The 23,631-nt window shown below is 34.5% G+C and overlaps 3 protein-coding genes and 1 non-coding gene across 4 annotated transcripts; all 4 read left to right on the top strand.

The window, feature by feature from the left end:
* The first annotated feature begins 380 nt into the window (after positions 1 to 380).
* LOC110809040 (putative sphingolipid transporter spinster homolog 2) lies at positions 381 to 12,780 on the top strand. Its single transcript, XM_088217211.1, has 16 exons — positions 381 to 685; positions 1,087 to 1,218; positions 1,835 to 1,936; positions 3,099 to 3,203; positions 3,300 to 3,375; positions 3,474 to 3,548; positions 3,796 to 3,898; positions 4,001 to 4,066; positions 4,984 to 5,059; positions 7,841 to 7,938; positions 8,146 to 8,222; positions 9,029 to 9,142; positions 10,348 to 10,467; positions 10,568 to 10,696; positions 11,082 to 11,160; positions 12,490 to 12,780. Exons 1-16 carry the CDS (start codon positions 522 to 524, stop codon positions 12,621 to 12,623), a joined length of 1,650 nt encoding a protein of 549 aa, XP_088073337.1. The 5' UTR covers positions 381 to 521; the 3' UTR covers positions 12,624 to 12,780.
* Positions 12,781 to 14,466: 1,686 nt separating this feature from the next.
* On the top strand, positions 14,467 to 20,890 carry LOC110809054 (P-loop containing nucleoside triphosphate hydrolases superfamily protein). The gene is made up of 15 exons (XM_088217212.1): positions 14,467 to 15,070; positions 15,165 to 15,236; positions 15,327 to 15,443; positions 16,077 to 16,165; positions 16,281 to 16,425; positions 16,522 to 16,617; positions 17,141 to 17,232; positions 17,423 to 17,671; positions 17,739 to 17,889; positions 18,211 to 18,273; positions 18,353 to 18,589; positions 19,021 to 19,125; positions 19,211 to 19,324; positions 19,491 to 20,072; positions 20,368 to 20,890. Exons 1-14 carry the CDS (start codon positions 15,023 to 15,025, stop codon positions 20,061 to 20,063), a joined length of 2,151 nt encoding a protein of 716 aa, XP_088073338.1. The 5' UTR covers positions 14,467 to 15,022; the 3' UTR covers positions 20,064 to 20,072; positions 20,368 to 20,890.
* Positions 20,891 to 21,003: 113 nt separating this feature from the next.
* On the top strand, positions 21,004 to 23,240 carry WDR5A (Transducin/WD40 repeat-like superfamily protein). The gene is made up of 2 exons (XM_022034728.2): positions 21,004 to 21,858; positions 22,741 to 23,240. The coding sequence occupies exons 1-2, from the start codon at positions 21,154 to 21,156 to the stop codon at positions 23,029 to 23,031; spliced, it is 996 nt and encodes a 331-aa protein (XP_021890420.1). The 5' UTR covers positions 21,004 to 21,153; the 3' UTR covers positions 23,032 to 23,240.
* Positions 23,241 to 23,289: 49 nt separating this feature from the next.
* LOC148266180 (small nucleolar RNA U3) lies at positions 23,290 to 23,505 on the top strand. The gene has a single exon (XR_015818787.1). It is a non-coding gene; the product is annotated as a small nucleolar RNA U3 (small nucleolar RNA).
* Positions 23,506 to 23,631: the final 126 nt, after the last annotated feature.

The raw sequence follows: 23,631 nt of genomic DNA on the forward strand, positions 1-23,631 counted from the left end.
AATTAAAATAATATTGTCAATTCAAAAAAAATGTTTTTAGAAAATTAACAAATTTAAAAAAAGTAGAAAAAAAAAAAATTCCAGCTGTACCTGTGTTGTCAGTTATGGACATTCGGCCAACTAATAAATGACACAAATATCTTTTTTATTTTAAAAAAAGGAAGAACAAATTTAGAATAAATAATTTTCTAACGCCCGTACATTTTTCTTTTTAAAGTAATTTATTAGTAAATGATAATGATAATTGTTATCTGGAGAGGATTTGGGATAAACATAAATTTCGTCTGTAACACAGGAATCGGCAGTCTTCAAAATCAAACTCCATTAAAATCATGAAGAAGAAGAGGAAGATACCAAAGAGAAGAGAATATCCCTTTCAAAAGTGAAAAATAGAGAGAGACAGGCTATGTGTCTGTGCGGTCAGTGGACTTGTCGTTGCGTAACGGAGCAGAGGCAGTCAATTATCAATTATTAGTTTATTTTATAATTACTATTTAAAAGAGAAAAGCTTAATTACGTTAATGGCAGAGGAGCGAGAGAAACAACAGCAACAGCCTGCTCCAAAAGAATTCATTTCGCAACCACCACCACCTCCACTTCCTCCTCCGCCAGCTGGTTCCCTGATAGAGCGGAGTCCGATGGCTAATTCGGCGGCGTCAGGGCCTTCGTGGCTTACTCCTAAAGTGTGGGTTTTAATTTCTTCTTCTTTTAATTGTCAAAATTGATTTGATTTGGTTACTGCGTGGAGGTTAGTTATGATGGATTCTGTAGATTTTGGGAGTCTGGAACATCATTTCTTTGTTGCTTCAACGTTTAAAATTGTAGTTTCTGTTTGGTACTTGCGTGGAGACACCGAGAAAATATAGAATCGTGGTTACAATTTTTTCTTTTCTTTTCCGTTTTTGTAATTTTTATCAAATTGAGTGGAGAAGGAATCAAAATTTTCCTTAGGAGTGGATTCCTAGGTTCTTTGAAGGTCTCTGTGTCGATTTTGGTCATGACAATAGATCATGTAGAGTTGCTAAAGTTTGGCCATGCCAATTGCGTTGTTTTTATTTATTTATCTATTTATTTTCTATTTTTCAGGTTACTCGTCATCTTTTGCGTGATTAACATGATAAATTATGTGGATCGAGGAGCCATGGCAAGTAATGGTGTGAACGGGCATAGGAGGACTTGTGATGATAAGGGGAAATGCACTCCGGGTACCGGAATTCAGTAAGATTTGCTGGTTTTCATTTGATTGCAAAGTAAAATCTTTACTTATAAGGAATCTTGAATTTATATCACTTGCAGATGACTGGATGGTCCTATCTGAGACATTCATTCTTAATAGATTCTCTTACGGCATTTGACATTTTTCATGATTGCAATTTGAGTATTCTTCCAAGCATGTACATCTGGTCCAAGGTTAGGAAATGTAGCATGGGAAGTAGAAATCACAAAGGGATGTAGCGGGAATCATAGTAATATTTCCAGGATTCGTGACATGATTATTCATGTCAAATAAATTGATGTCTGGATTTCCCTCGAAAAAAAAAATGATGCCTGGATATTGTAATTAGTTATTCATAAAGTTTACTGTTTGTGTTGTCTGTGTACTGCTCAGGAAGGGCATCAGTTCTCTTAATCAGAAATGTTCGTACTTTGCATGTGTATATTCACATGCAGATATTGTGCATATCTGCATTAGCATCAGTAAAGAGATAACTGAAATTTATATCTTGAAAGTGATTTAACAGCCTAATTACTGTTACATAGGTTGCAAAATAAGTTATCAAATTTCCCATTATATTCCTCTTCTAATTACTTAACCATAAAATATTGCTTACAGGGGAGATTTTAACTTGAACAACTTTGAAGATGGTGTCTTGTCATCTGCTTTTATGGTTGGACTTCTTGTGGCTTCGCCAATATTTGCTTCATTAGCAAAGAGGTGAATACCATCGATTTAGCTTGAGTAGCTCTATATTTAACTCAGTATTTTTTAGTACTGTTGTCATTACATACTATATTATTACTTGTTTGAGTGGAATGTCGTGGCTCTTTAAATGCAAGAGGTTTTTTAAGCATAAAAATTAGTGCCAATAACGTCTCTAGAACTATCTCATATGATCTTGTTTTTATTGCTGGGAAAAACTGCCAGGACGCAGTCTCATTTTTTGGGATGTGTGATGCTTTCTTAACAACTAATATATTTTTCTGTAGCATTCTCCTCAATACTTAGCAATAAGTTTGTGTTTATGTTAACATAAAAAAATCAAATGTTTTTGTTCTTAACATCCCATTTACTCTAATTCTTGAACAGACGTTCTATGGTAAAGATATCAATTATATAATATAAATTCTCATATAAAAAATATTAGACAAGATCAGAAAAAGCTTTATATGTACAGGAATTCATTAAATCTACCTTAGGAGTGGAGGTGAAAAAGTATCTAAGTTACTGATTTCTTTCTATTCTCTTTCTCCTATATTCTTTCTTTTCAATGCTGTACGCACTAGGATTCTATCAGTCATGAGGATCTATTTCTTTTTGCTTTGTTTTCAAACAAGTTAAGGAGAAAAATATTCCTTTTGTTGATCCGTTGAAACCCAGCCAGAGCCAGAAATTTAGGTATTGGATTTTCAGCATTGGCACCTTTCTTTGCAGAATTGGTCCTTTAATGGTAATGAACCATGGTAATTTGCTCAAGTAAAATATCAAATGATAAAAGAATAAGACAGAAACGCAAATAAGATAGGAGAGGGAGAAGAAGAGAGAGGGGGATGAAACAGTGGAGGAAAGAAAAGATAAATTAGATGCATCTTTCTTAATGGATTGCATGAAATGCATATGAATTACTGCTTTGAAAAGAAGAATCTTTAAGAAGCTGAATTTTAAAGTTGAATCTTCAAGAAACTGAATCAGTGCATTCAAAGCTGAACCTTAAAGTATGTATAGTTTTGAGGTATTACACTATGCAGTACTGGTTTTTAATAAAGAAAGGATGAGAGACAATCCACTTTGAATACTTGGAGCTGTTCTTTATTCTGTGTATGTTGGAGGTATTCTGTTGGCTTGGTGTAGAGGTTCTAATATGTAATTGCTCTTCCAGCCACAATCCTTTTAGGCTTATTGGAGTTGGATTATCTGTTTGGACTTTAGCTGCAGCTGGATGTGGTGCTTCATTTGACTTCTGGTCTATTGCTATATGCCGCATGTAAGTGTTTGTCAGTGCTTTCAAGGTGTTTACTTTTGTTAATTCACTATTTCATTGTGCTGAGTGTTCGGTTATCGTATGACTTTCTCCTTGTAGGTTTGTTGGTGTTGGTGAGGCTTCTTTCATAAGTCTTGCGGCCCCATTTATAGACGACAATGCTCCCGTTGCTCAGGTTTGCTTTCACCGCATAAAGTTCCAGAATTTAGTGAATTTCAGTTCTCCTGTGTTCAGTGTATGGTTATGCTAACTAAAGTGCTGCCATGATTCCAGAAAACAGCCTGGCTTGCAATGTTCTATATGTGTATACCAACAGGAGTGGCTCTTGGTTATGTTTATGGTGGAATTGTAAGCTCACTAGCTGACTTGCTGTTTACTGAATCTTTTTGAGGCTGTTCTCTGAAATTCATTATCATGTTTTCCTGTGGCCTATATGCGCAGTTCATTTTGTTAATTACTTGGTTGTTTTACCTTGGGATAATAATATCCGGTGCTTGCATAATGGGTCAGTTTATTTAAAGGTTCATTTTTTACACTTTTCTAAGTCTTGTGATCTGCTAACTCATAGTTACTTATATATTTGCTCAATGTTTAGGTTGGAAGCAGTTTAGGCTGGCGCTATGCATTCTGGGGAGAGGCAATTTTGATGCTTCCTTTTGCAGTTTCTGGTTTTGTGGTCAAACCTTTGCAGCTGAAAGGTGAATGTTCTTTTTTTTTTTTGGGTTACCAATTCATAATTTCTGACATATTTTGGTTTGGTTGTGTTTGTTCCTTAATCGTTTCTCAAAATTCAACTACAGGTTTTGGTCCTACTGAATCAAGGCAAGGATTGACATCTGTTGAGACAGTTGCTCCTGTAACTGAAGGTAGTTCCTTACTATTTTCCCTGCCTCTGTTGTGTTGCTCGTATAGCTGGTCAGATTATAAGTCTTGATTTATTTATTAAAGAAATAAAATTGGAGGTTAGCTCGTATTTTAATTAAGTCGCCTTTAATGGTGGGATGGCTTCTCCCTTTCTGTTATCAACTGCTCCAGATGAGGTGCTACAGAATTTTGAAGTTCTTAACTAAACTGCTAGTACTGCTTCAGTTGATAAACCCGTCATAATGGAACATCGTTGTGCTGTGAGAAAAAGAAAAAGAAGTGTGAATAACTCAAAATTTCGTTATTTTTCTTTAAATATATGTTGACCATTTAATACGTAGTCTTCACCTTGGCAATGAAATTTTGTTCCTCTGGTTTTTGATTTTATTCTTTCAATATTAAGCCCCATTACTAGTAACATTTCATATTGAGGTTCTGAATTCTTTTTGTAATGATTATGTTTTTTGAATTTTTAGCCATCTATATGAGATCCTTATTTTTTTTTAATATTTGGCAAATTATTTTTCTGTCTCTACAATCAAAGCTTTAGTTTTAATCCTGTAAAGCATTGTTTTACAGTTTTGGCATGGCAAGCTAGAGTGTTTGCATTTATCTAATGTGCACACAGAACCATTTTTGGTTGTAATATCATCAAATAAACCGTAAACCAAGAGTCATGCTTTAAAAAAAAGCTATGCGGATGAGTTTTCTTGCTTCTTTGGTTGGTCTCTTTCCATAAATGATTATTTCAGATTAATCTTTTCTTCTAGAAAGACATAGGTGACTGCATCTTTGTGCTTGATTCTTATGCATTTTGTAGAGTTCAATAAGTATTGCTTTCTCATGTCTGATACTCTGATCTATTGAAAAAAATAGTCTGATCTTTTGATGTCTCATTTAACATACTCTGTTATTGCAGGTTTGGAGGCATCAGTCATTGATAATCAAGTTGGAAATCAAGGAATTAGTGTTCAAACCTCAGATAGACCTTCCAAGTGAGTGGCTGATCTCATTTGTGCTTTTCTTTCCCTGGTTTGACTTTTACCAAAATAAGCATGTTACACAGCAAGACACTTTTTGTGCGGTACTTGAAAACAAAAGCTTCTTTAACATATGCATATTCTTTTCCTAAAACATTTAAAGTCTAGTTACTGAAATCCAAGAATCTTTAATCAATTTTCTATGGTCTACTACTCATGTTTGAAAAGCATTATGGTATTTAGAGACGGATCCCGTTTGGTCAAGATCTGTTTGTGCTTTTATTATGAAAAAGTAGAAGTTTGAATCAAATGCTTAAATATGGTTTTAGTTAAAAGTTGAAGGGGTGCTACTCAATCTTAGATGTATCATGTTGTGCTTTAAACCAGTCTTTGGTCTCAATATTAATTTGACTAACTCTGAATTGGTGAGATTGGGTGGTGGAGTGATTCTACTAAATTGACAAAATGTCTTGAGTACAAAAAGGTTTAGTTGTCAATCAAGTATTTGGGTTTGTTCTTGGAGATTAATTATAAAGATGTGAGAATGTGGAACTCAGTCACAGCAAGGTTTGAGAGGAGGTTAGGGGGATGGAAGAGAAATCTTCTATCTGAAGATGGGCAGTTTACTCTAATCAAAAGCACATTGAATAACCTTCCCATTTGTTACATGTATCTTTTTGACAATCCCAATGAGTATTGCAAACAGATTAGAATTCATTCAATGCAGATTCTTGTGGAGTGACTCAAAGGATAGAAGGAGATATCATCTAGTGGATAGGATGAGACTAGAAAACTGTTGCATCATGGTGGTTTGGGGTTGAGATCTTTCATGGATATGACCAAGGCACTCCAGGATAAGTGACTTTGGCGGTTCATGCAAGACCATTGTACTTCTTGGTGAAGAATAATCAAGGCGAAGTTTGGTACTCTGGATAGAGGATGGTATTCCAGAATTTCATCAAGGCCACATGGGAAAGGAATGTGGAAAAGAATTTGTATTGGAAGAGATAATTCGTGGATACATCAAATAGAGGGTTGGCAATGGGAAAAAAATCAGTTTCTGGACGTCCCTGATTTAGAGATGGAATGCTTAGAGATCAATTCCCCTAGATTTTTATATTGTATGAAACAAGAACATCATGATCAGTGAGTCATTTAGAAACACCTGGGAGCCCAGGAATGACATGTGGAGTTGATGAGAAGCCTCAATGATTAGGAGATTGATAAGTATGAATCCCTTTTCAGCTCAATATCCACAGTCTATCTGAATGATAACAATGATTAACCAGTTTGGAACCTCAGGCTGCTTATACATACATGGTTAAGTCTTTTTACAACTACTTGGTTAAGAATTATTCCACTGAGGTTAGCTTTCCGTACAAGCAACTTGGGCAAATGAGTGCTCACCCTAGAATTTTTTTTTTCTTTGGGAGGCATTGAGGAGATGTATTCTCCCTATTTACAAGCTAATGAAAAGAGGAAAAATTATAGTGAATGGTTGTTTCCTATGAAAGGGTATGGAGGAGTCTTGCAATCATATCTTGTTGTGGTATCCATTGGTGTAAAAATAATGGACCATAGGGTTTGGGTTATTGGGAATCAGTTAATAATGACAAGTTATATAAGGGATGAGATTTGGGCTTGGAAGGGCATTAGAGGTAGGAAGAAACAAGTAGGTCTCATTCCCCTTGTTATTTTTTGGGTTGTGTGGAAAAAAAGAAATAGAAGAGCTTTTAAGGGGGTGGAAGCCGATTTCGATAGAGTTAAAGATAGATGGTTCCAGATCTGGGATTTATTGACAACGGGTCATTCTTTGCAATCTATGAATGATTTTAAAAATCTTATTGATATCCTGCTTTAATGGTAGATATTTTATACATGGGTTAACACCTTTTTAGTGCTTGTAATTAATGATGCACGCTATATTTTTTATTTAAAAAAAATGCTGGTTTTAGTTAAAAGTAGAAACTAAATTTGGATTTTGGATAAGTGACGTCAAAAGCTAAAAGATGAATATTATTTTTGATGAATAGTTTTGTCAAATTTTCCCTTGATCATTTCATCTATGTGATGAGTTCTTTTCCAAATAAATGTGCAATAGAATGTAATTTAATATTTATCTTAATAATTATTCTTAAATTAAAAAAATAAAAAAAATCAAAAATTAGTATTAATATTTATATTAAATGAAATGCATACTAATTTCTGAATTTTAAAAAATTATAAAAGAGAAATTTTAAAGAAAAATAGTGATACCATTTAAATTATTTGATAAAAATTCATTTCATTTTTATCTATATTTTTGGTAATTTCACATCTAACGCTAATTTACATTATGATTAACCAAGCACTGATACAGACTCCACAAGTTAAATCTTTTCCCCTGTTCTATCTTTGAATTCTTAATACATCTTTCTGGTAACTCTTTGCTAGGTAGTGTGGGCTATCTATCAAAGCAGTAACCATTTAGAGGTAGCATAGAAAATGAAGATTTTCTGTTTTAAAGACTAATAGTAATTGTCTTTAGCTTCTGATGGGTAATGTTCAAGGGCTATTACTACCTTGATTCACGTATTGAGTGAAAGCAACTCAGTAGTTTGGAACACCTAATGATGAACCAATTTGTAGTTAATAACACATCAGTGTTGGCTAGGAATAGTCAGCTTTACTTTGATAAGCCCATTTGATGACCTTTCAACCGCATGTTACAGGGAAAGATGATAACAAAGTGTTGATTGATTGTAGCTTCCATAACTAATTAATTATATTCTGTTCGTGATTTTTCCCCCATGACAGGTCCACTCGTAAATGCAAATTTCTGAACCAGTGCTCTCAGTTTGCAAAAGATATGAAAGTGCTTCTGGTTGAGAGAGTTTACGTTGTTAATGTTCTTGGTATTTCTTTTTTTTTCTCCTTTCTTCACTTTTATCGGGTTGTCATCAATTCAATACATGATCTATTTTGCCTGCATTTTTAATATCAAAGTATTTTTGTTGCATCATCAACTTCTGGGAATATTGTTGTGGATTTCTTATCTTCAGGGCATTTCTTGAAAACATTTTGCTCTTGTTGAGATGTCTTACCAGTTATTTGGCTTGCAGGTTACATATCGTACAACTTTGTCATCGGGGCGTACTCCTATTGGGGGCCAAAGGCTGGTTATAACATTTACCATATGGTATCATTACAGTGAGCTCTGATTCTTACTTTTGAACATATGGCATTCTATGGTACCTTAAGGTACCATACCTAATCATCTGAATCGCTGAAGTATTATTGGTACCTTGAAGGTACCAGAGAAAATTCCTTTTAACATATTTTCTTTTCCACATAGCAAGTCTTGATTGTTTGTTCTGAAAATAACTGCAACACTAACTTGGTATAAAAGCAATAGCTCTGTTAGACTGTTAACTGCCATTTGTAATCTGAGTCTAGTTTTCATTCTGTCTTTCACTTCAATATGGCTAGGAAGTCGTGCAATAGACTCTGATAGGTTTGATGTTTGTTGGGGTTGTCTGCAGACCATTGAAATGTTTATTTCTGAAAATCTGTGTGGTTTTTGGAGGCTGAATGAGTAGACAGCGTCACGGATGGGTTTTGTTTTGCTGGGTTGTGGGTCTTATGGGTTGAAAAGAATTTCTACATTTTCAAAAATCATTTGCAGTCACTCCAGCTTCTATGGGACAGATTGATAATTTTGTCTTCGCATTGAGTAAAATCCATTGTTTCTTCTGGGGATTTTTTTTTCTATTGCAAAAGGTTTAGGCTGCTACTGCATTGAAGGATATTCTTGCTTCTTTTCTTGTTCTTCTTTTTTGAAAAAAAGGTTCTTTTCTCTAGGAGGATATCTTATTGTCCCTCCATCTTTGTACTCTTTTTCTCTTTGGTCCTAATAATAGTTTTTCTTTTATGTAAAAGTACAACTGCAATCTTATAACTGAGATATATGTAGTTGATATACCCATAAAAATGAGGCCTTGACAGAGAAATGCTGATATGATATTTGGAGGAATTACAATTGTTTGTGGGATACTCGGGACAATATCTGGAGGTTTCATTCTAGATCGCATGAGTGCTACAATCTCAAATGCTTTTAAGGTGATTTTCTGCCTCACCATTAACCCAATTTGTGGAACTGGTTTATATTTTATGTGGTTACCAATTTGTCAGTTACTCTTTGTTAAAGGCAATTCTGTGCAGTAGTAGAATATTTTCAGTTTCTGGAGAACATTTATTTTCATTTTTTCTAAACTTTTTATTTTACTTGAGATAGTTGAATTTTAAAATGAAACTCCATTTGGTACATGAAAGTATTTTTTAATTTTAATTTACTATACATAGGTATTTGTGGCGGATGAAAATGAAATAATATGTAGAAAATGAAAACTAAAAACATAGGTATAAGTTTGAAAATAATAAACAATTCTTTAGGTGTTTTCTAGAGAATTGTTTTTCAATTTATATTTTAAGTACCAAAAGTATACATAATGAGATATATATTTTAGTTTGTGCATAATATATTTAATTTATATGCATACTTCTTTTATACTCATATAAATATATATACACACATATAAATGCCTAAAATACTTATATGCACATGGATACATACAAGCATATGTATAAATAAATGAAAATTAATAGTGGGTTTCATCATTTATATGGTTATATATGTTTCAAAACATGCATGTATATACAAACATATGTATAAATAAATGAAAATTAATAGTGGGTTTCATCGTTTATATGGTTATATATGTTTCAAAACATGCATGTATATATGTGTCTATAATATGCCACCAACATGCTGATCTAGTAGTTAATATTCTTATGTTTTACTTAAAAATCATCAGGTCAGGTTTCACTGAGAACATAGAACTTATCACTTTAGGTATTTTATAGGTTGATTTTAACTAACTCATAATGCTTGAACTTCATTCAATAGTGTTGAATAGACTGTAGTGATTAAATTGGATAGAGTTGAGTCATGATGTTTCTGAATAAAAAAAATATTTGATAACTGTTAAATTTTTTTAATTAAAGTAGCCAAAAAGAGTTAACAAAAACCTGACCTAGCCTTCTTATTATTAAAAAGAAAACTATAGATAAATATACTCTTTCAGGAAAAAAGTGTATATGCATATGTTTATTTTTATGCATGTATGCATTCGTATGACCTAAAGAACATATATTAACATGTATGAGTATAAAAAAAATAAAAAATATTTTCATGTGCTGAAATATAATGGCAATCTAAGTATTTTAGGTCGAGTTATGTAAATTGCTCTCTCTGTCTGCTACAGCTTCTATCTGTCTCAACATTTCTAGGCGCTGTATTTTGCTTCACTGCCTTCTGTCTAAAGCCTCTGTATGGTTTCATAGCCCTTTTCTCAGTGGGTGAGCTACTTGTCTTTGCAACACAGGTGATGTTATAACTTTTGTGTTTGGTAAACATCTAGTTATCTTTTGAAATGCTTCATTCTCCAGTTTCATTACAATTCAACATTTTGATTGCTTGTGTAGGCTCCTGTCAATTATGTGTGTCTGCACTGTGTCAAACCAAGTTTGAGACCATTATCCATGGCTATGTCCACTGTTGCAATCCATATCTTTGGTGACGTGCCTTCCTCACCACTTGTTGGGGTCCTTCAGGTAAGGCTTCTGATATGTTCTAGCAATTTTTGTTGGATGCTGAGGTCTCGTTAATGTATGAGCTATGTATTTAAGAATTTAAGACAATTTCTATCTTGGAACTTGAGCAAACTGTCAGGGAGTTGATTCTGTTCAAGAGTGTGTGTAAATTATGAAAACCAATTAGTGAGTTCAATGTTTTATTTGGTACCATCACATATATCCAACACATTTAATATCTGATATATTTCACAGGGGTTTCATATTTCATATATGTCTTCGTATTTCCTGCTTTAGCTCAAAACTCCTAACTCGGTTTTCTCAGCTGCTAAGCATCCTTAATTCTGTTTACTTTATCATCAACTTCAGAGAATTCTATGTTAACATTGATGACAATCATGTGCAGGACAACATCCACAACTGGCGGAAAACTGCTCTTATTCTGACGTCTGTTCTCTTCCTTGCTGCTTTTATATGGTTTATAGGTGAGTTCTTATCTCTTTTATTCCATTGGTGCATTACATTTTTAGGAAATAGTTCCTTCTTCTTTTATCTTTAACTCTTGTTTTTTTTTTCTCACTATACTTCATCATCCATGTCTCAGATACAACTCCTTTCTCATTCCCTTCTAATGCATATATTTATATGGTAGCATTTAACATTTTATATGCAGATTCTACTTTGGAATCAGCTAGGAACTTTGTTTTCTCATGAAAAGCCTTTCTAATTTCCAGTATCATAGTTTCAAAGGAATTCAAAATAGGAATTAAATCCTAGGATATGGAACATGGCTGCCTTCATGCATAAAGATAGTCGTAGAGGGATGACCTGGCATTCCATTCTTTGTTATAACAATTTCTGGGGAAAGTAGCCACAGAGTCTGTCACTAGCTATGAAAGGGTGTTAGAGAAACTTAGGAATTATTGCCTTGGTGACTTGGATGATTTGGCGTTCAATTATTTGCTCAACAATTTATGACATGTTTGAGGTAGGCCTTTTAGTAGAATGTGTAAGCTGCAGGGTTTTGAAGGGTGTTAAACATATGCTACTGTAGCTATAGTTTATGGACTTGATGTAATAAAGTGTTTAATGATTCTTCCCTTCATCTGGACAGAAGGAGCTGCGTGAAAAAGTTCATTTAGATGTCAATAGGAACTGGTGCGGACATGGCTGAAAAGCATTACACCTTTGTACTCCTTTTAGTTGTAGAAAACTGTTTTGGCTTTTTATTTGTAGAAAATTGTCTTATTTTTAGATTTTCCAAACTCATATAGGTTTGAAGACAAGAATAGATAATGGTTTTGAAAATGAAAATAATATTTGATAAATAACGCTGAAAATATGATGAGTTTGAAATGAATAAAAGTTATTTTCAAACTAAATCCATATTTTTCAACAATTTTTCATATTTTTATAAATCTAGAAAATAAATAAAAAGTTTTTTACAATTAGAGTTGGAAAACAAAAGAAAGGGGGAGTAAAGAAATAGATAGAGGGAAAGGGGGAGTAGAGGCAAGGATTTGAGCAGAAAAAAAGACAATATAGGCGGAAAGTAGAAGAAAGAGAAAGAGAAACAACAATTGGCAGAAACATGAAATTATATTACTAGAAAATCATGAATTGGGCTTCTATAATCCAGGCATTAGGACTATTTTACGATGGCTCTAACATCAACTAAACTGCTAAACAAATCTGAAATTCCTACTTAGGCTTAGATGGTTCTGCATCACAAATCCTCTCAAACCATAGATGACAGTAGCTTCGACAGAATAGATTTCTACATATTTTTCCTCACAAAGGCATTGCTTTTACAGGAGTTTTTCTAAAGAGTGTAGATAGGTTTAATGAGGATTGTGAAAATCAAACATCTCCATCAATTAAAGCCAGCATGAAGCCATTGCTCGACGGAAACACAGACAAGAGAGAAGACAATGTATTGGAATCATGAGGTTCTAAGGAGTCAGTCGTGACTCTTCTTCATCCAGTTTAGTGATGTTTGCGACTCTGATGCTTAATATGAAATGTAATGGTCCTTAACTACTTGATCGTCTTTTCAATGTTTATATCACAGTTAAAATTCATCAAAATTATTTCATTCCACCGCACACCTTGTCAAGAACATAGGCACCAGTCTGTATATATTAGTTTTACAGTCTCTTCAGGCTGCCTGACACCCTAATACTCTCCAGATCACTTGACCATAGAAATATATGTAACAGCACTTCTAGCAGATTCAAAACTTTGGCGGGCTTATTGAGTAAAAGAACTGATTTTTTGAAGTTACTTCAACTAATAATTTTGAAATGGCGCCTGCTTCTCAAACTGCCTTGACGATACTTACAAATAAATTGTAGAATTTGTTTGAAAGCTTAGACTGTAAACAAGTCCTGTACTTCCCACCTTTCAGCATTGATAGCGTCAAGAATCCAAAAATAGTTTTTTTGCTAAAGATTGGAAAAAGGAAAAAGAATATATATATATATATATATATATTTACACACACACACATTTTCTTTTTTTATCTTATAAAAAAACGTGCAAGCATCTATTTTTTAGCAACTGATAAGGCAGGGAAGGATGAGGAAGACAATAAACAGGGTATGTAGCATGTATGATCATAAGTTTCTCATTTATGCCGTCACCTAATTATTAATAATTCATTAAATATTTTAATCAATCCCTCACCTTTTTGAACTCCATGCACGTCTACTAAATTATGAACACTGTTAATTAATAATAATTTTATATTTAATTTCCAAATATTTTGTCAATAATTCTCAATTTCTATATATTTTTAAATTTTATTTAAAAATAAAAAATTATTATTCTTACTTTTAAATTTTTTTTGTTATTCTATTAAAAAAAATGGTTTTAAATTAGATTCACAAATCAACGAGTCAAATTGTAACATCATTTTTAAAACATAATTAGAAGACGATTCATAATTTAAGAACTAATCTTTAATTTACATAATTTTTTAAATAAATAAATATTAAAATGTTTTTTTCCCGGTAAAAACGAAGTAACAAACAGACAGGATCAGTCCATGAACAAAAGTTTCTGATCCACGTGTGCGACAAAAAACTTAAGAAGCAGTTAAACACATCGTTTTCTAAATCCCACTTTCCCCCACTCTCTCTCTCTCTAATTCATTCCTTAATTATATAAAATAATTAAATTAATTGAATTATCATAACTAATTTTACGGTGTCAAATACTTAATCTTTAGATATTAGATTAAAATGTTATATTTTTGAACCAAAACATAATAATTATATAATTCGTATATCTTAGGCATATTTTTTTTACTATTTTTGTATAAAATAAATGCATAATAATTTGTAAAAAAATATTATATTTTCTTTTTAATTTCGAAACTATTGATTTCTTTATAATAACAATTTTTTAAAATATTATTTATCGTAAAATAGTTTTTTTTTTAAAAAAAAACCCCAAAAAGCCGAAAATCTTTCAAACAAATTGTCTAAACCCAACTACCAGTTCGTTAACAAACACCCACTTTTTTTTCTCTCTCTTTAATTTTCCCTTTTTTTTTTAAATTCTTTTTACTCTTATTGTGCCCACAAAATTAAATAAAAAAATTTAAAATCTTTTTAACCCAATAAAGAATAACAATAAATCTCACACGTCCATCTCAGCTACAGTCAACGGTCACAATCATCTTGCGATCGATCATCTTAAAATCCCGTCTCATTTATTAGTCATCACGGGCCTTTCGTGCTTGATTCCACTGTAACTCACCCTACACTGCCGAACTAGGGAATCATTTCTCTTAGTTCAAATGCGTCCAGAGATCTTCTTCCTCCAACGCGTCTCCTTCATTTATTTATTTATTTTAATGTTCAATTTTTTTAAGAAAATTCTCGCAAGCGTTTTTTTGTTTTTCCTCTTATTATGCTTTAAATGTTTCAAACTGGCCGAGAAAAGAAATCGCGAAATCTTTTTGAATTTCTTGAAATGTAGTGCGTCCCGCAAAGCATTCATGGAGGCGACTGGTTAATAAGCTGCAAGATGTGGTTATTGTTTTGATCGTTAATGACAGAATGCCAGATTTTTTCCTTTCTTGTTGGTGTAGTTTCTGTTTGATGTGCTTTTGAATTTTAGTTTCTACTGAGGGTTTTAGTATTAGTTCAGAGTTCTTCTCTTTCGAAGTGTTTCTTGTATAGCTTTCTGTTTGCTTTTCGATGCTGTTTTGCTACCTTCAGTTCATGGATTTTGCTTGAACTAGGGATTTTCTTTCGGGATGAGCTCCTCAATATTGTAGGATCCACGTCGATTTTTTTTTTTTTAATAGAAAAATTGAAGTTTGATGTTGAAGTAAGTAAAATGCCGAGTATCAGAGCTCCAGCTACAAAGAAAACCACTACTCTCACGGTTGGTGCTTCCTATTCATGTGATTTTTTTTTTCAGTGCTGATCTTCCCCGCAATTCATTATTTTACTTGCGCTATACGTATTTTCCGCCGCAGGTTGCCGTAAAATGTAGGCCATTAATGGAAAGAGAACGTGGCCGTGACATTGTCAGAGTTAACGACAGCAAGGTGTTTTTGGTTTACAGTTTTGGATTTGAGTTGATTGATTTGAGCTAAAATACATTGTAGTTAATTGACTTTGTAAGTTAATTCACGCAGAAGGTGACTGTGTTGGATCCTGACTTGTCAAAAGATTACCTTGAACGCATACAGAATCGAACCAAAGAGAAGAAGTACTGTTTTGATCACGCCTTTGGGCCTGATTGTACGAACAAGGTATGGGACAATCAGTTGTATTCTTAACTTCGATGTTCTGATTTCAAATTATATCAATGTAATTATATGGATTAATGTTTTCAAGCATTGGTAAACATTTCAGTAGATCACCAACTTATGACGTAGGTTTGTTAACTTACTGTAATTGTTTAATCTTGTGGTTGAAATATATCAGTTTCTTTTTTTAGGAAAAAAAGATTAGCATGCCACTTGTTCAAGCTGGGGGAATTTCAGTGGTTAAACTAGAATAATATCCTGAAGGTCCATTTGTTGTCTCTGCATAAAATGCTTGTTTATACTTGTTTTTTAAAGATTCTAAAGAAATTGATTTGAAACTAGAATCTTCAGTTACCTTATGTGTGATTGCATGCGGATTATAAGCAGACAAGCTTAGTTTTTATCATAACTCAAAGACTTAAACCAAAAATTTCTTTCCTTATTGTGACTTATCATTTACATTCATTAAACAAAAAGAACGTATTTCATTGTCCTTTTATGGTTTTTGTTTATAGCGATATTGTTTGTTCATTTCAAGTCAGTATCAAAAACAAATTGTTCAAAAAAGTATAATCTCATATATAGCATTGTTTATATAAATGAATTTTTGTATCTAACTTAGCTTCATGAATGCAGGTTGTATATGCAAAAAGTATATGTTCTATAATCTCTGGTGTTGTTCAAGGTCTTAATGCGACTGTTTTTGCCTATGGTTCAACTGGAAGGTACCCAAGTGAATGGATTGATGTTCTTTATTTGGCATCATCAAGATCTTACCTTTTCATTTTGATTTCCAGTAGTTTTGTCTGTTGCAGCAGCTAACTATTCTTCCCTTTCCAGTGGTAAAACATATACAATGGTTGGGACCCAGGATGATCCTGGTCTTATGGTTCTCAGTTTGCATACAATTTTTGACCTCATAAAAAAAGACAAAAGCTCTGATGAATTTGAAGTCTCTTGTTCCTACCTTGAAGTCTACAATGAAGTAGGGCATCCATTTTGATTGACAAAATATTTCCTTTTTAAAGTCATTCTCTTTCTTTATTTAAACTTACCTTTTTTAATTGACTTTCTGTTTTAGGTTATCTATGATTTACTTGAGAAATCATCAGGTCATTTGGAGCTTCGAGAGGATCCAGAGAAGGGGATAATTGTTGCTGGCCTAAGATGTATTAAGGTTCAGCAACTTCCTTAGTACATGGGATCTCATTATGTATTAAATTCTATCTTGTTGCAATTTTTCTTAGAGTTAGTAATTCATTTCAATGTTTGTAAGCAAAGTCTAACCTGTATATTACGTATTTGAATACTTGCCTTGCCTGCATTTGCAGTGGCAAAGGAGTCTTATTCTAGTCATGATTGACGTTATGAAATTTGAAGTAAACATGGGCTGACTTCATAGTTATGAGTTGAAATGATTCATTTTATGCGATGTGTTTATCAAGAAGAATGGCTCTTTTACAAGCCTCTTTAGGAAAACTAATTTCTGTCTTTCCTACCATCTTCAATTTTGTTTTCTCTTATCTCTCTTGTTGCTTATTCCTTTGGGCTTAAAGACTTACCCGAAATGTTCGTTTGGTTGATTGCCTTATTATATATCCTTTAACTACTCTAGTCAATTTTGTTGGCTAGGCAGCCTTTTCCTCTATATGTTCTGGTTCTGCAGAAGCTGCAAGCTTTCATTGATTTCTCTTTTCCAGGTACACTCTGCCGATAGAATTCTTGAACTTCTAAATTTGGGGAATAGTCGGAGGAAAACAGAGAGCACAGAAGCTAATGTAACATCATCAAGGTGAGGAAAGCAATAGTTAATATAACTCATCAGAGGAGATATCATAAATAGCCTATGTTGGAAAAACAACATTTATTGAATTTCCACTATATTACCGGTTACTTCGTCTAATAATATAACATTAAAAAAAATATTGATTCTTATTAGTTCAGTCTATTTTCAAGATCTCATGTTATCTTTTCATAACTAGATCACATGCTGTCTTGGAGATTACCGTGAAAAGGAAACAGAGAAACAAGTACCGAAATCAAGTCATGCGAGGAAAACTTGCTCTTGTTGATCTAGCTGGGAGTGAAAGAGCTTCAGAAACAAATATAGGAGGCCAAAAACTAAGGGATGGTGCTAACATTAATCGCTCACTTCTTGCTTTAGCAAATTGCATCAATGCTCTTGGTAAACAACAGAAGAAAGGTCTTGCTTATGTCCCGTATCGCAATAGGTATGAGATGATAATTCCTGGTCTGAAGCTCTCTTTGTTTATGCCCCTAATGTCAATATCATTGCAGCAAGCTTACTCGGATACTTAAGGATGGCCTGAGTGGTAATTCTCAAACTGTGATGGTTGCTACAGTATCACCTGCAGATAGTCAGTATCACCACACGGTGAATACCTTGAAATATGCAGATCGAGCAAAGGAAATAAAGACACATATTCAGGTAGCACTCATATTTGCCTCACCTTTTGTGTAATGAATTTTCTTTTTTGACTCATAAAATGAAATTGAGAACCTGTCATGCTCTAAGGTACTAGTCGGGGTGTCATGTTTCATTGCTTTTTCCATTGAGAAAGTATTGATATAGTAGATGGCCTTTTTTTTAATCGAAGTACTCAAGACAGCTTTTATTCTGCCTACTATTTTCTCTTAGTTTAAATTCTAAAGCTTTATTTGTTTGTTTATGCTTTATCTATGTACTAGTGGTTCAATTCTGAAACCTGATTAAATCTTGTTGTTTGATTGGTCGTGCTAAATTTCCCAGAAAAACATTGGCACAGTCGATACACATGTATTAGATTATCAACGGATGATTGACAGTCTTCAGGTTGGTATCTCATCCGATTTTTAGGATTGCTTATTATGAGTTAGAGCTCTATATAAATTTGACATCTTTGATTGTACAGATTGAGGTTTGCCGGCTGAAGAAGGAGCTAGCTGAAAAGGAATCACAGCTAAGTATCAAACCTGCTGAAAGGGCTGCTGATGATGAGCTTTCTTGGTTGGATGTTTTGAGCCATGAAATAAATGAAAATGTTCAGGAACGAATCAATTTACAGAAAGCATTATTTGAGCTTGAGGAAACTAACCTTCGTAACCGCACTGAACTCCAACATCTTGATGATGCTATTGCAAAACAGCAGGTTTGTAGTAACATTCCTGTGGAACTTTAGTACCCGTTTCTGCAAAGTAAAAAAAGGATCGGCTTTCTTTCATTTTTTCGTCTGAGCTTCAACTTATTTCAACTTTATATGTCTTGATCTGCAGATGAACAAAAATTTAGTTCGGATAGCAGTCCAGCTATGACACTTTAAGTGCTTCTTTGGAACAATTTTTTTTCTTTTTATCACATTTTTCTTTAATATCGCAATTTTGGGTGGTCTTTAGGAAATAATGAATTTGAAAACCTAAACAACAAAACTTGTCTGTTTGTGGGGTTTGGGTGCTTCCTATTTACAACATAAATTTATTTGCTATATGTCCTATCAGTTTGCTTACCATGATAGAGCATGGATGGTTTGAACTGGTGACTCATTTGTTCTAATCATGAATTACTTCTTCATACCTGTGATAGGGTTTAGAAAAGGATCAAGCAACTGTGGAGGGTCTGAGAGGTAGGAGACAAGTTATTCTTGATAATATCCGTGATAATGATGAGTCTGGTGTCAATTACCATAAGGTGATACCCTCTCTAGTCTGCTTGTGTTCGAACCTGCCAAATCATAATCTTTGTTGGCATTAATTAATATATTTTGTTACTATAGGAAATTGAAGCAAATGAGAAGCAGAGATGCCAGCTTCAAGATATGATTGAGGAAGCCATTAGTAACAATGGAAACAAAACCTATCTACGAATTCTCAGCCAATACAGGCTCCTGGTAAGTACGGTGCAAATCATATAGTTGACTGTTTGCAGGCATGAAAACTATTTTTATACATGCAATCTGGAAAAAAAAAAAGAAAAAAAAAACTTAGCAGCATGCTAGATCAAAGATTTTGAATAGCTGCAAATCAGAGCCTAAGAGTTGTGTTGTCTGAGCATAGGGAATGGCTAATACTGAGCTCCAGTTTGAAATGGCAATGAGGGATCAAATCATTCACAACCAACGGGAAGCACAAAGGAAGCTCTGGAATTTGCTCATGGGATTAGGGCTTAATGAAAAAGAAATACTAGAAATTGCAGCGAAGCAGGGAGTGACAATTGAAAACTGGAGTTCAGACAGGAAGCAGTCACCAAGTTTTGCTTGTGGCGGATGTACTCCTTTCAGAAATGGTCATTTTACTGGACAGATGTATTCTGGATCGTCTTGTTCATCCCAGAGCTATCAAGACTTTGGTTCTAGATCACTTTCTAGAGAACATTTGGATCCAACTCTTACATTTCTCAAGGAGGAGCACGATAGCTCCTATTTACTGAATCATGATCAATCTCCTTTGTCCAATGTTGATGTTAGAAAGAGTTGTGACTCTTGGTTTGGTGGCAGACCAGGGTCATGGCCTGGGATACCAGATTTATGTTCTCAAAGTTTGCAAAATTCTTTTCCAGGGATGAGAATCAAGTCTTCACCACAAAATACAAGTTACATTTTTGCTTCACATAGTGTTGACTTCAGATAGCAGCATTGGGTATGTGTTAAATCTTGGGTTTTAACCATTGTTGATTTTATTTACTTTGCCAACTAACTGCGGGAAATAGCATCCGAGAATCACACTTACCAACAATTTGCACATAATTTTTAAGGGTTGGGAACTGCCTTCCTCTCTTTCAACACACACTTCGGAAAACCTATTTTGTAATTTTCCTTAACATCTAATTGATGCTATAACTTTTAGTTTCCTTTTTTTGTTTATTTTTTTCCATAAGCTTGAATTTCCATGTTCAACGTATGTCTTTTAACCGATGGATGGGTTTTCCATGCAGGACACAAGGAAAATTGGTACAACGCAAAACCTCCATAAGTGTTACGCCGAGAATTATGTAGCCGTGAAGATTGCATGAAGGGACAATAAAGGGTTTTGGGGAAACATATTCAGGTCATTTTGATTTACATGGTGGCTCAACTGGAACAGGGCACTCTGGCATGATAACTCATGCACTAGTCTTGAAAGCACCGAACCTGCAAGCAACCATACACTTTTGTCTGATTCTCAATTTTTGCGAAGTAGAAACAGCCTCGAGAAGTTCAAATTCAGCCTCTCGATTTTGTATAGCTATATGTCTTGCTTTTAGTTCTTGAAAATTTTTCATTGTTTATCATTATTGTACATATCGGAACCAGTCTCTGGGAAGTATTCATGGTCGAAGGCAGTAGAAATCATTCATTTGTTGTCTGATGCAGAGAAAAAAATTGAGAAAGGTGAAAGGAAAAGTGTTGATTTTGTAACTAATTGAGAATGCTTCTTTGACAAGAAATATCATGGAATGTCACTATATTATCTGTAAATCTATTTAGTGAACATTCAATTTTCAATTCTCGTTGATTCTTGGAATTGTCTTTCGAGTTTGAAAATAGACGCTAAATACCTTATATAATATATATATATATATATATATATACTGTCGAAATATAATGGGTTTGATTTTTGAGGAATGAATGCCTCATATTCAGTGGCGGATCTCATAGCCCAAAAACCTTCCCGTCGTAAACCCCCACCTAGAAAAATTCCATTACTTCCCAATTAACAGAATCTGAAGAAAAGCGAAAACATGACGGACCCTGTAGAGTCCTTCAAGCCCTACACTCTTGCCCAAACCCTAACCGGCCACAAGCTCGCCGTCTCCTCCCTCAAGTTCTCCTCCGACGGTCGCCTCCTTGCCTCCTCCTCCGCTGATAAAACCATCCGCATCTACTCCGTCAAGCCCAACAGTGATGATGCCAGTAACAAGCCCGACGACAAGAAAAGTGGTGACAATGGCGCTAACATTGTCTGCCCTCTTCAGGAATTCTCCGGTCACGAGCAGGGTGTGTCAGATGTCGCCTTCTCGTCCGACTCCCGGTTCCTAGTGTCGGCATCCGACGACAAGACCCTCCGGCTGTGGGACGTCGCCACGGGGTCCCTCATCAAGACTCTTAACGGTCACACTAACTTCGCCTTCTGCGTGAATTTCAACCCTCAGTCCAATATGATCGTCTCTGGGGCTTTCGACGAGACTGTCAGGATCTGGGATGTCAAGTCCGGCAAGTGCCTCAAGGTCTTGCCTGCACATTCCGATCCTGTCACCGCCGTTGATTTCAACAGGGAGGGAACTCTAATTGTCTCTAGCAGCTACGACGGGCTTTGTAGGATTTGGGACGCTGGCACCGGCCATTGTATGAAGACGCTGATTGACGACGAGAACCCACCTGTCTCTTTTGTCAAATTCTCTCCCAACGGCAAGTTTATTCTCGTCGGCACCCTTGATAATACCCTGGTAAGCTTTTGTGTTTTGAGGGAATCTCTTACTGTCAGTTTGGTTTTATGTTGTCGTTCGGTCTAGGTGTTTGTTAAAATGTCACAGAGAATCGTAGCTCTTTAATGGTGATTTAGAGTAGACCCGTTTGCTTATAGCTATCACTGAATCTGGAGTAGACTGTCCATTGACGACAGGTTGGGGAAATGCACTGCATTTATATTGAAAGTATCAATTGAACAAATTTCATTGAAATAAATTATTAAAAATTTCTTCTAACTCTGCTTTTCTGACTAAGATTCAATAATGGCATTAAGTTGCATCATAACTTGGATACTCATAATTGCATAATGTGACTAGAATGTCAAGTATGGATTTTTAATTTTTCATCGTACTCGGATTGTTTGTTTTGTGCTTTTCTCTCTTGCCTGATTTCTATTTTCTGCACACCGTTCCTTGATTCTCGATCGAGTTGGCTAGTCGCCATTAGGCTGCCTTGATGAACTGGTCAAAAGTTGACAGCTTATAAACCTTTTTTGTTGCAGAATAAGTTAATAAAACCAATACGTGCTATAAGTTCATACCACTTGGAACATGTCAATAGTTTATTTGTGAATAAAGAAATCTGTATTAATTTATAAGTTCTGTATCTTATAAACTCTTACATTTTTAGGCGAACCAAAGACATTCTTGATTCTTGTTGCAAATTGGGATGCATCTGAACCTATGCTTCTTTATTGTAAAATTTATCTCATACACTAGACCAAGCTAACAGCTGGGAAATCCAAATAACACTGGGATTTCTCTGACAGACATAAATTACATGCCTTTTGCATCTTTGCAGTGCCTTCATAATTCATAATCTTGTTTCCTAATCTTATATGGTTTCATTTTGACATGCAGAGGCTTTGGAATTTCTCGACAGGGAAATTTCTGAAGACATACGCTGGGCATGTAAATTCGAAGTACTGCATACCTTCGACATTTTCTATAACAAATGGGAAGTACATTGTTAGTGGTTCGGAGGATAATTGTGTGTACTTGTGGGAACTTCAGAGTAGAAAAATAGTTCAGAAATTGGAAGGTCACACTGACACTGTTATATCAGTAGCGTGTCACCCGACTCAGAACATGATCGCATCCGGTGCGCTTGGAAATGATAAGACTGTGAAGATATGGACTCAGGAGAAATGATGATGTTGTTTTAATCTGATCGGAATGGGTAACATTTGGCTTCTGCTATTTTTTGTTGCATAGGATTCTTGCCCCTCCCTGTAGTTTAATGTAGCAGCCAGAACCCACCTTGTTTCTCCCCGGAATTACTCTTCTGTGATCACTGTGAACTCAAATGTCCAAAGTTGCTCCTTTTATATGTAACCTTTTGGCCTTCAAGGTTCCCTCAACTTTGCAGCACCTCCTCAATCTCTCTCTCCATATATATATACATATAGAATAATTTTATTTAAATAGGATCAGTTCTATAAATTCGTACTTATGTATTTTTGTGTTCCAAGGAGACAAGATTTCAAATTTGGTGGACGAATCGTAACCGTATAATCAAAGCGTAATTAATGACAGAGACGGTTCCTGATTCATTAATGTTGTAGAAAATCAGTTCCAATTGGGTTTGATCTTGGCTGGGATGATCATTCGATTATCTGACAAACTAATAAAATATATATATATATATATATATAGAAAAATATAGTTTCAATCTTCTGTGTTGATTTTACTGCAATTCAATTTTTTGTGGCTTATTGTGACAATTCAGTATTTTGAAATTTTATTTTTTTA

The sequence above is a fragment of the Carica papaya genome, chromosome 4, assembly GCF_054855325.1.
Source record: "Carica papaya isolate Zhongbai chromosome 4, ASM5485532v1, whole genome shotgun sequence".
Lineage (NCBI taxonomy): Eukaryota > Viridiplantae > Streptophyta > Magnoliopsida > Brassicales > Caricaceae > Carica > Carica papaya.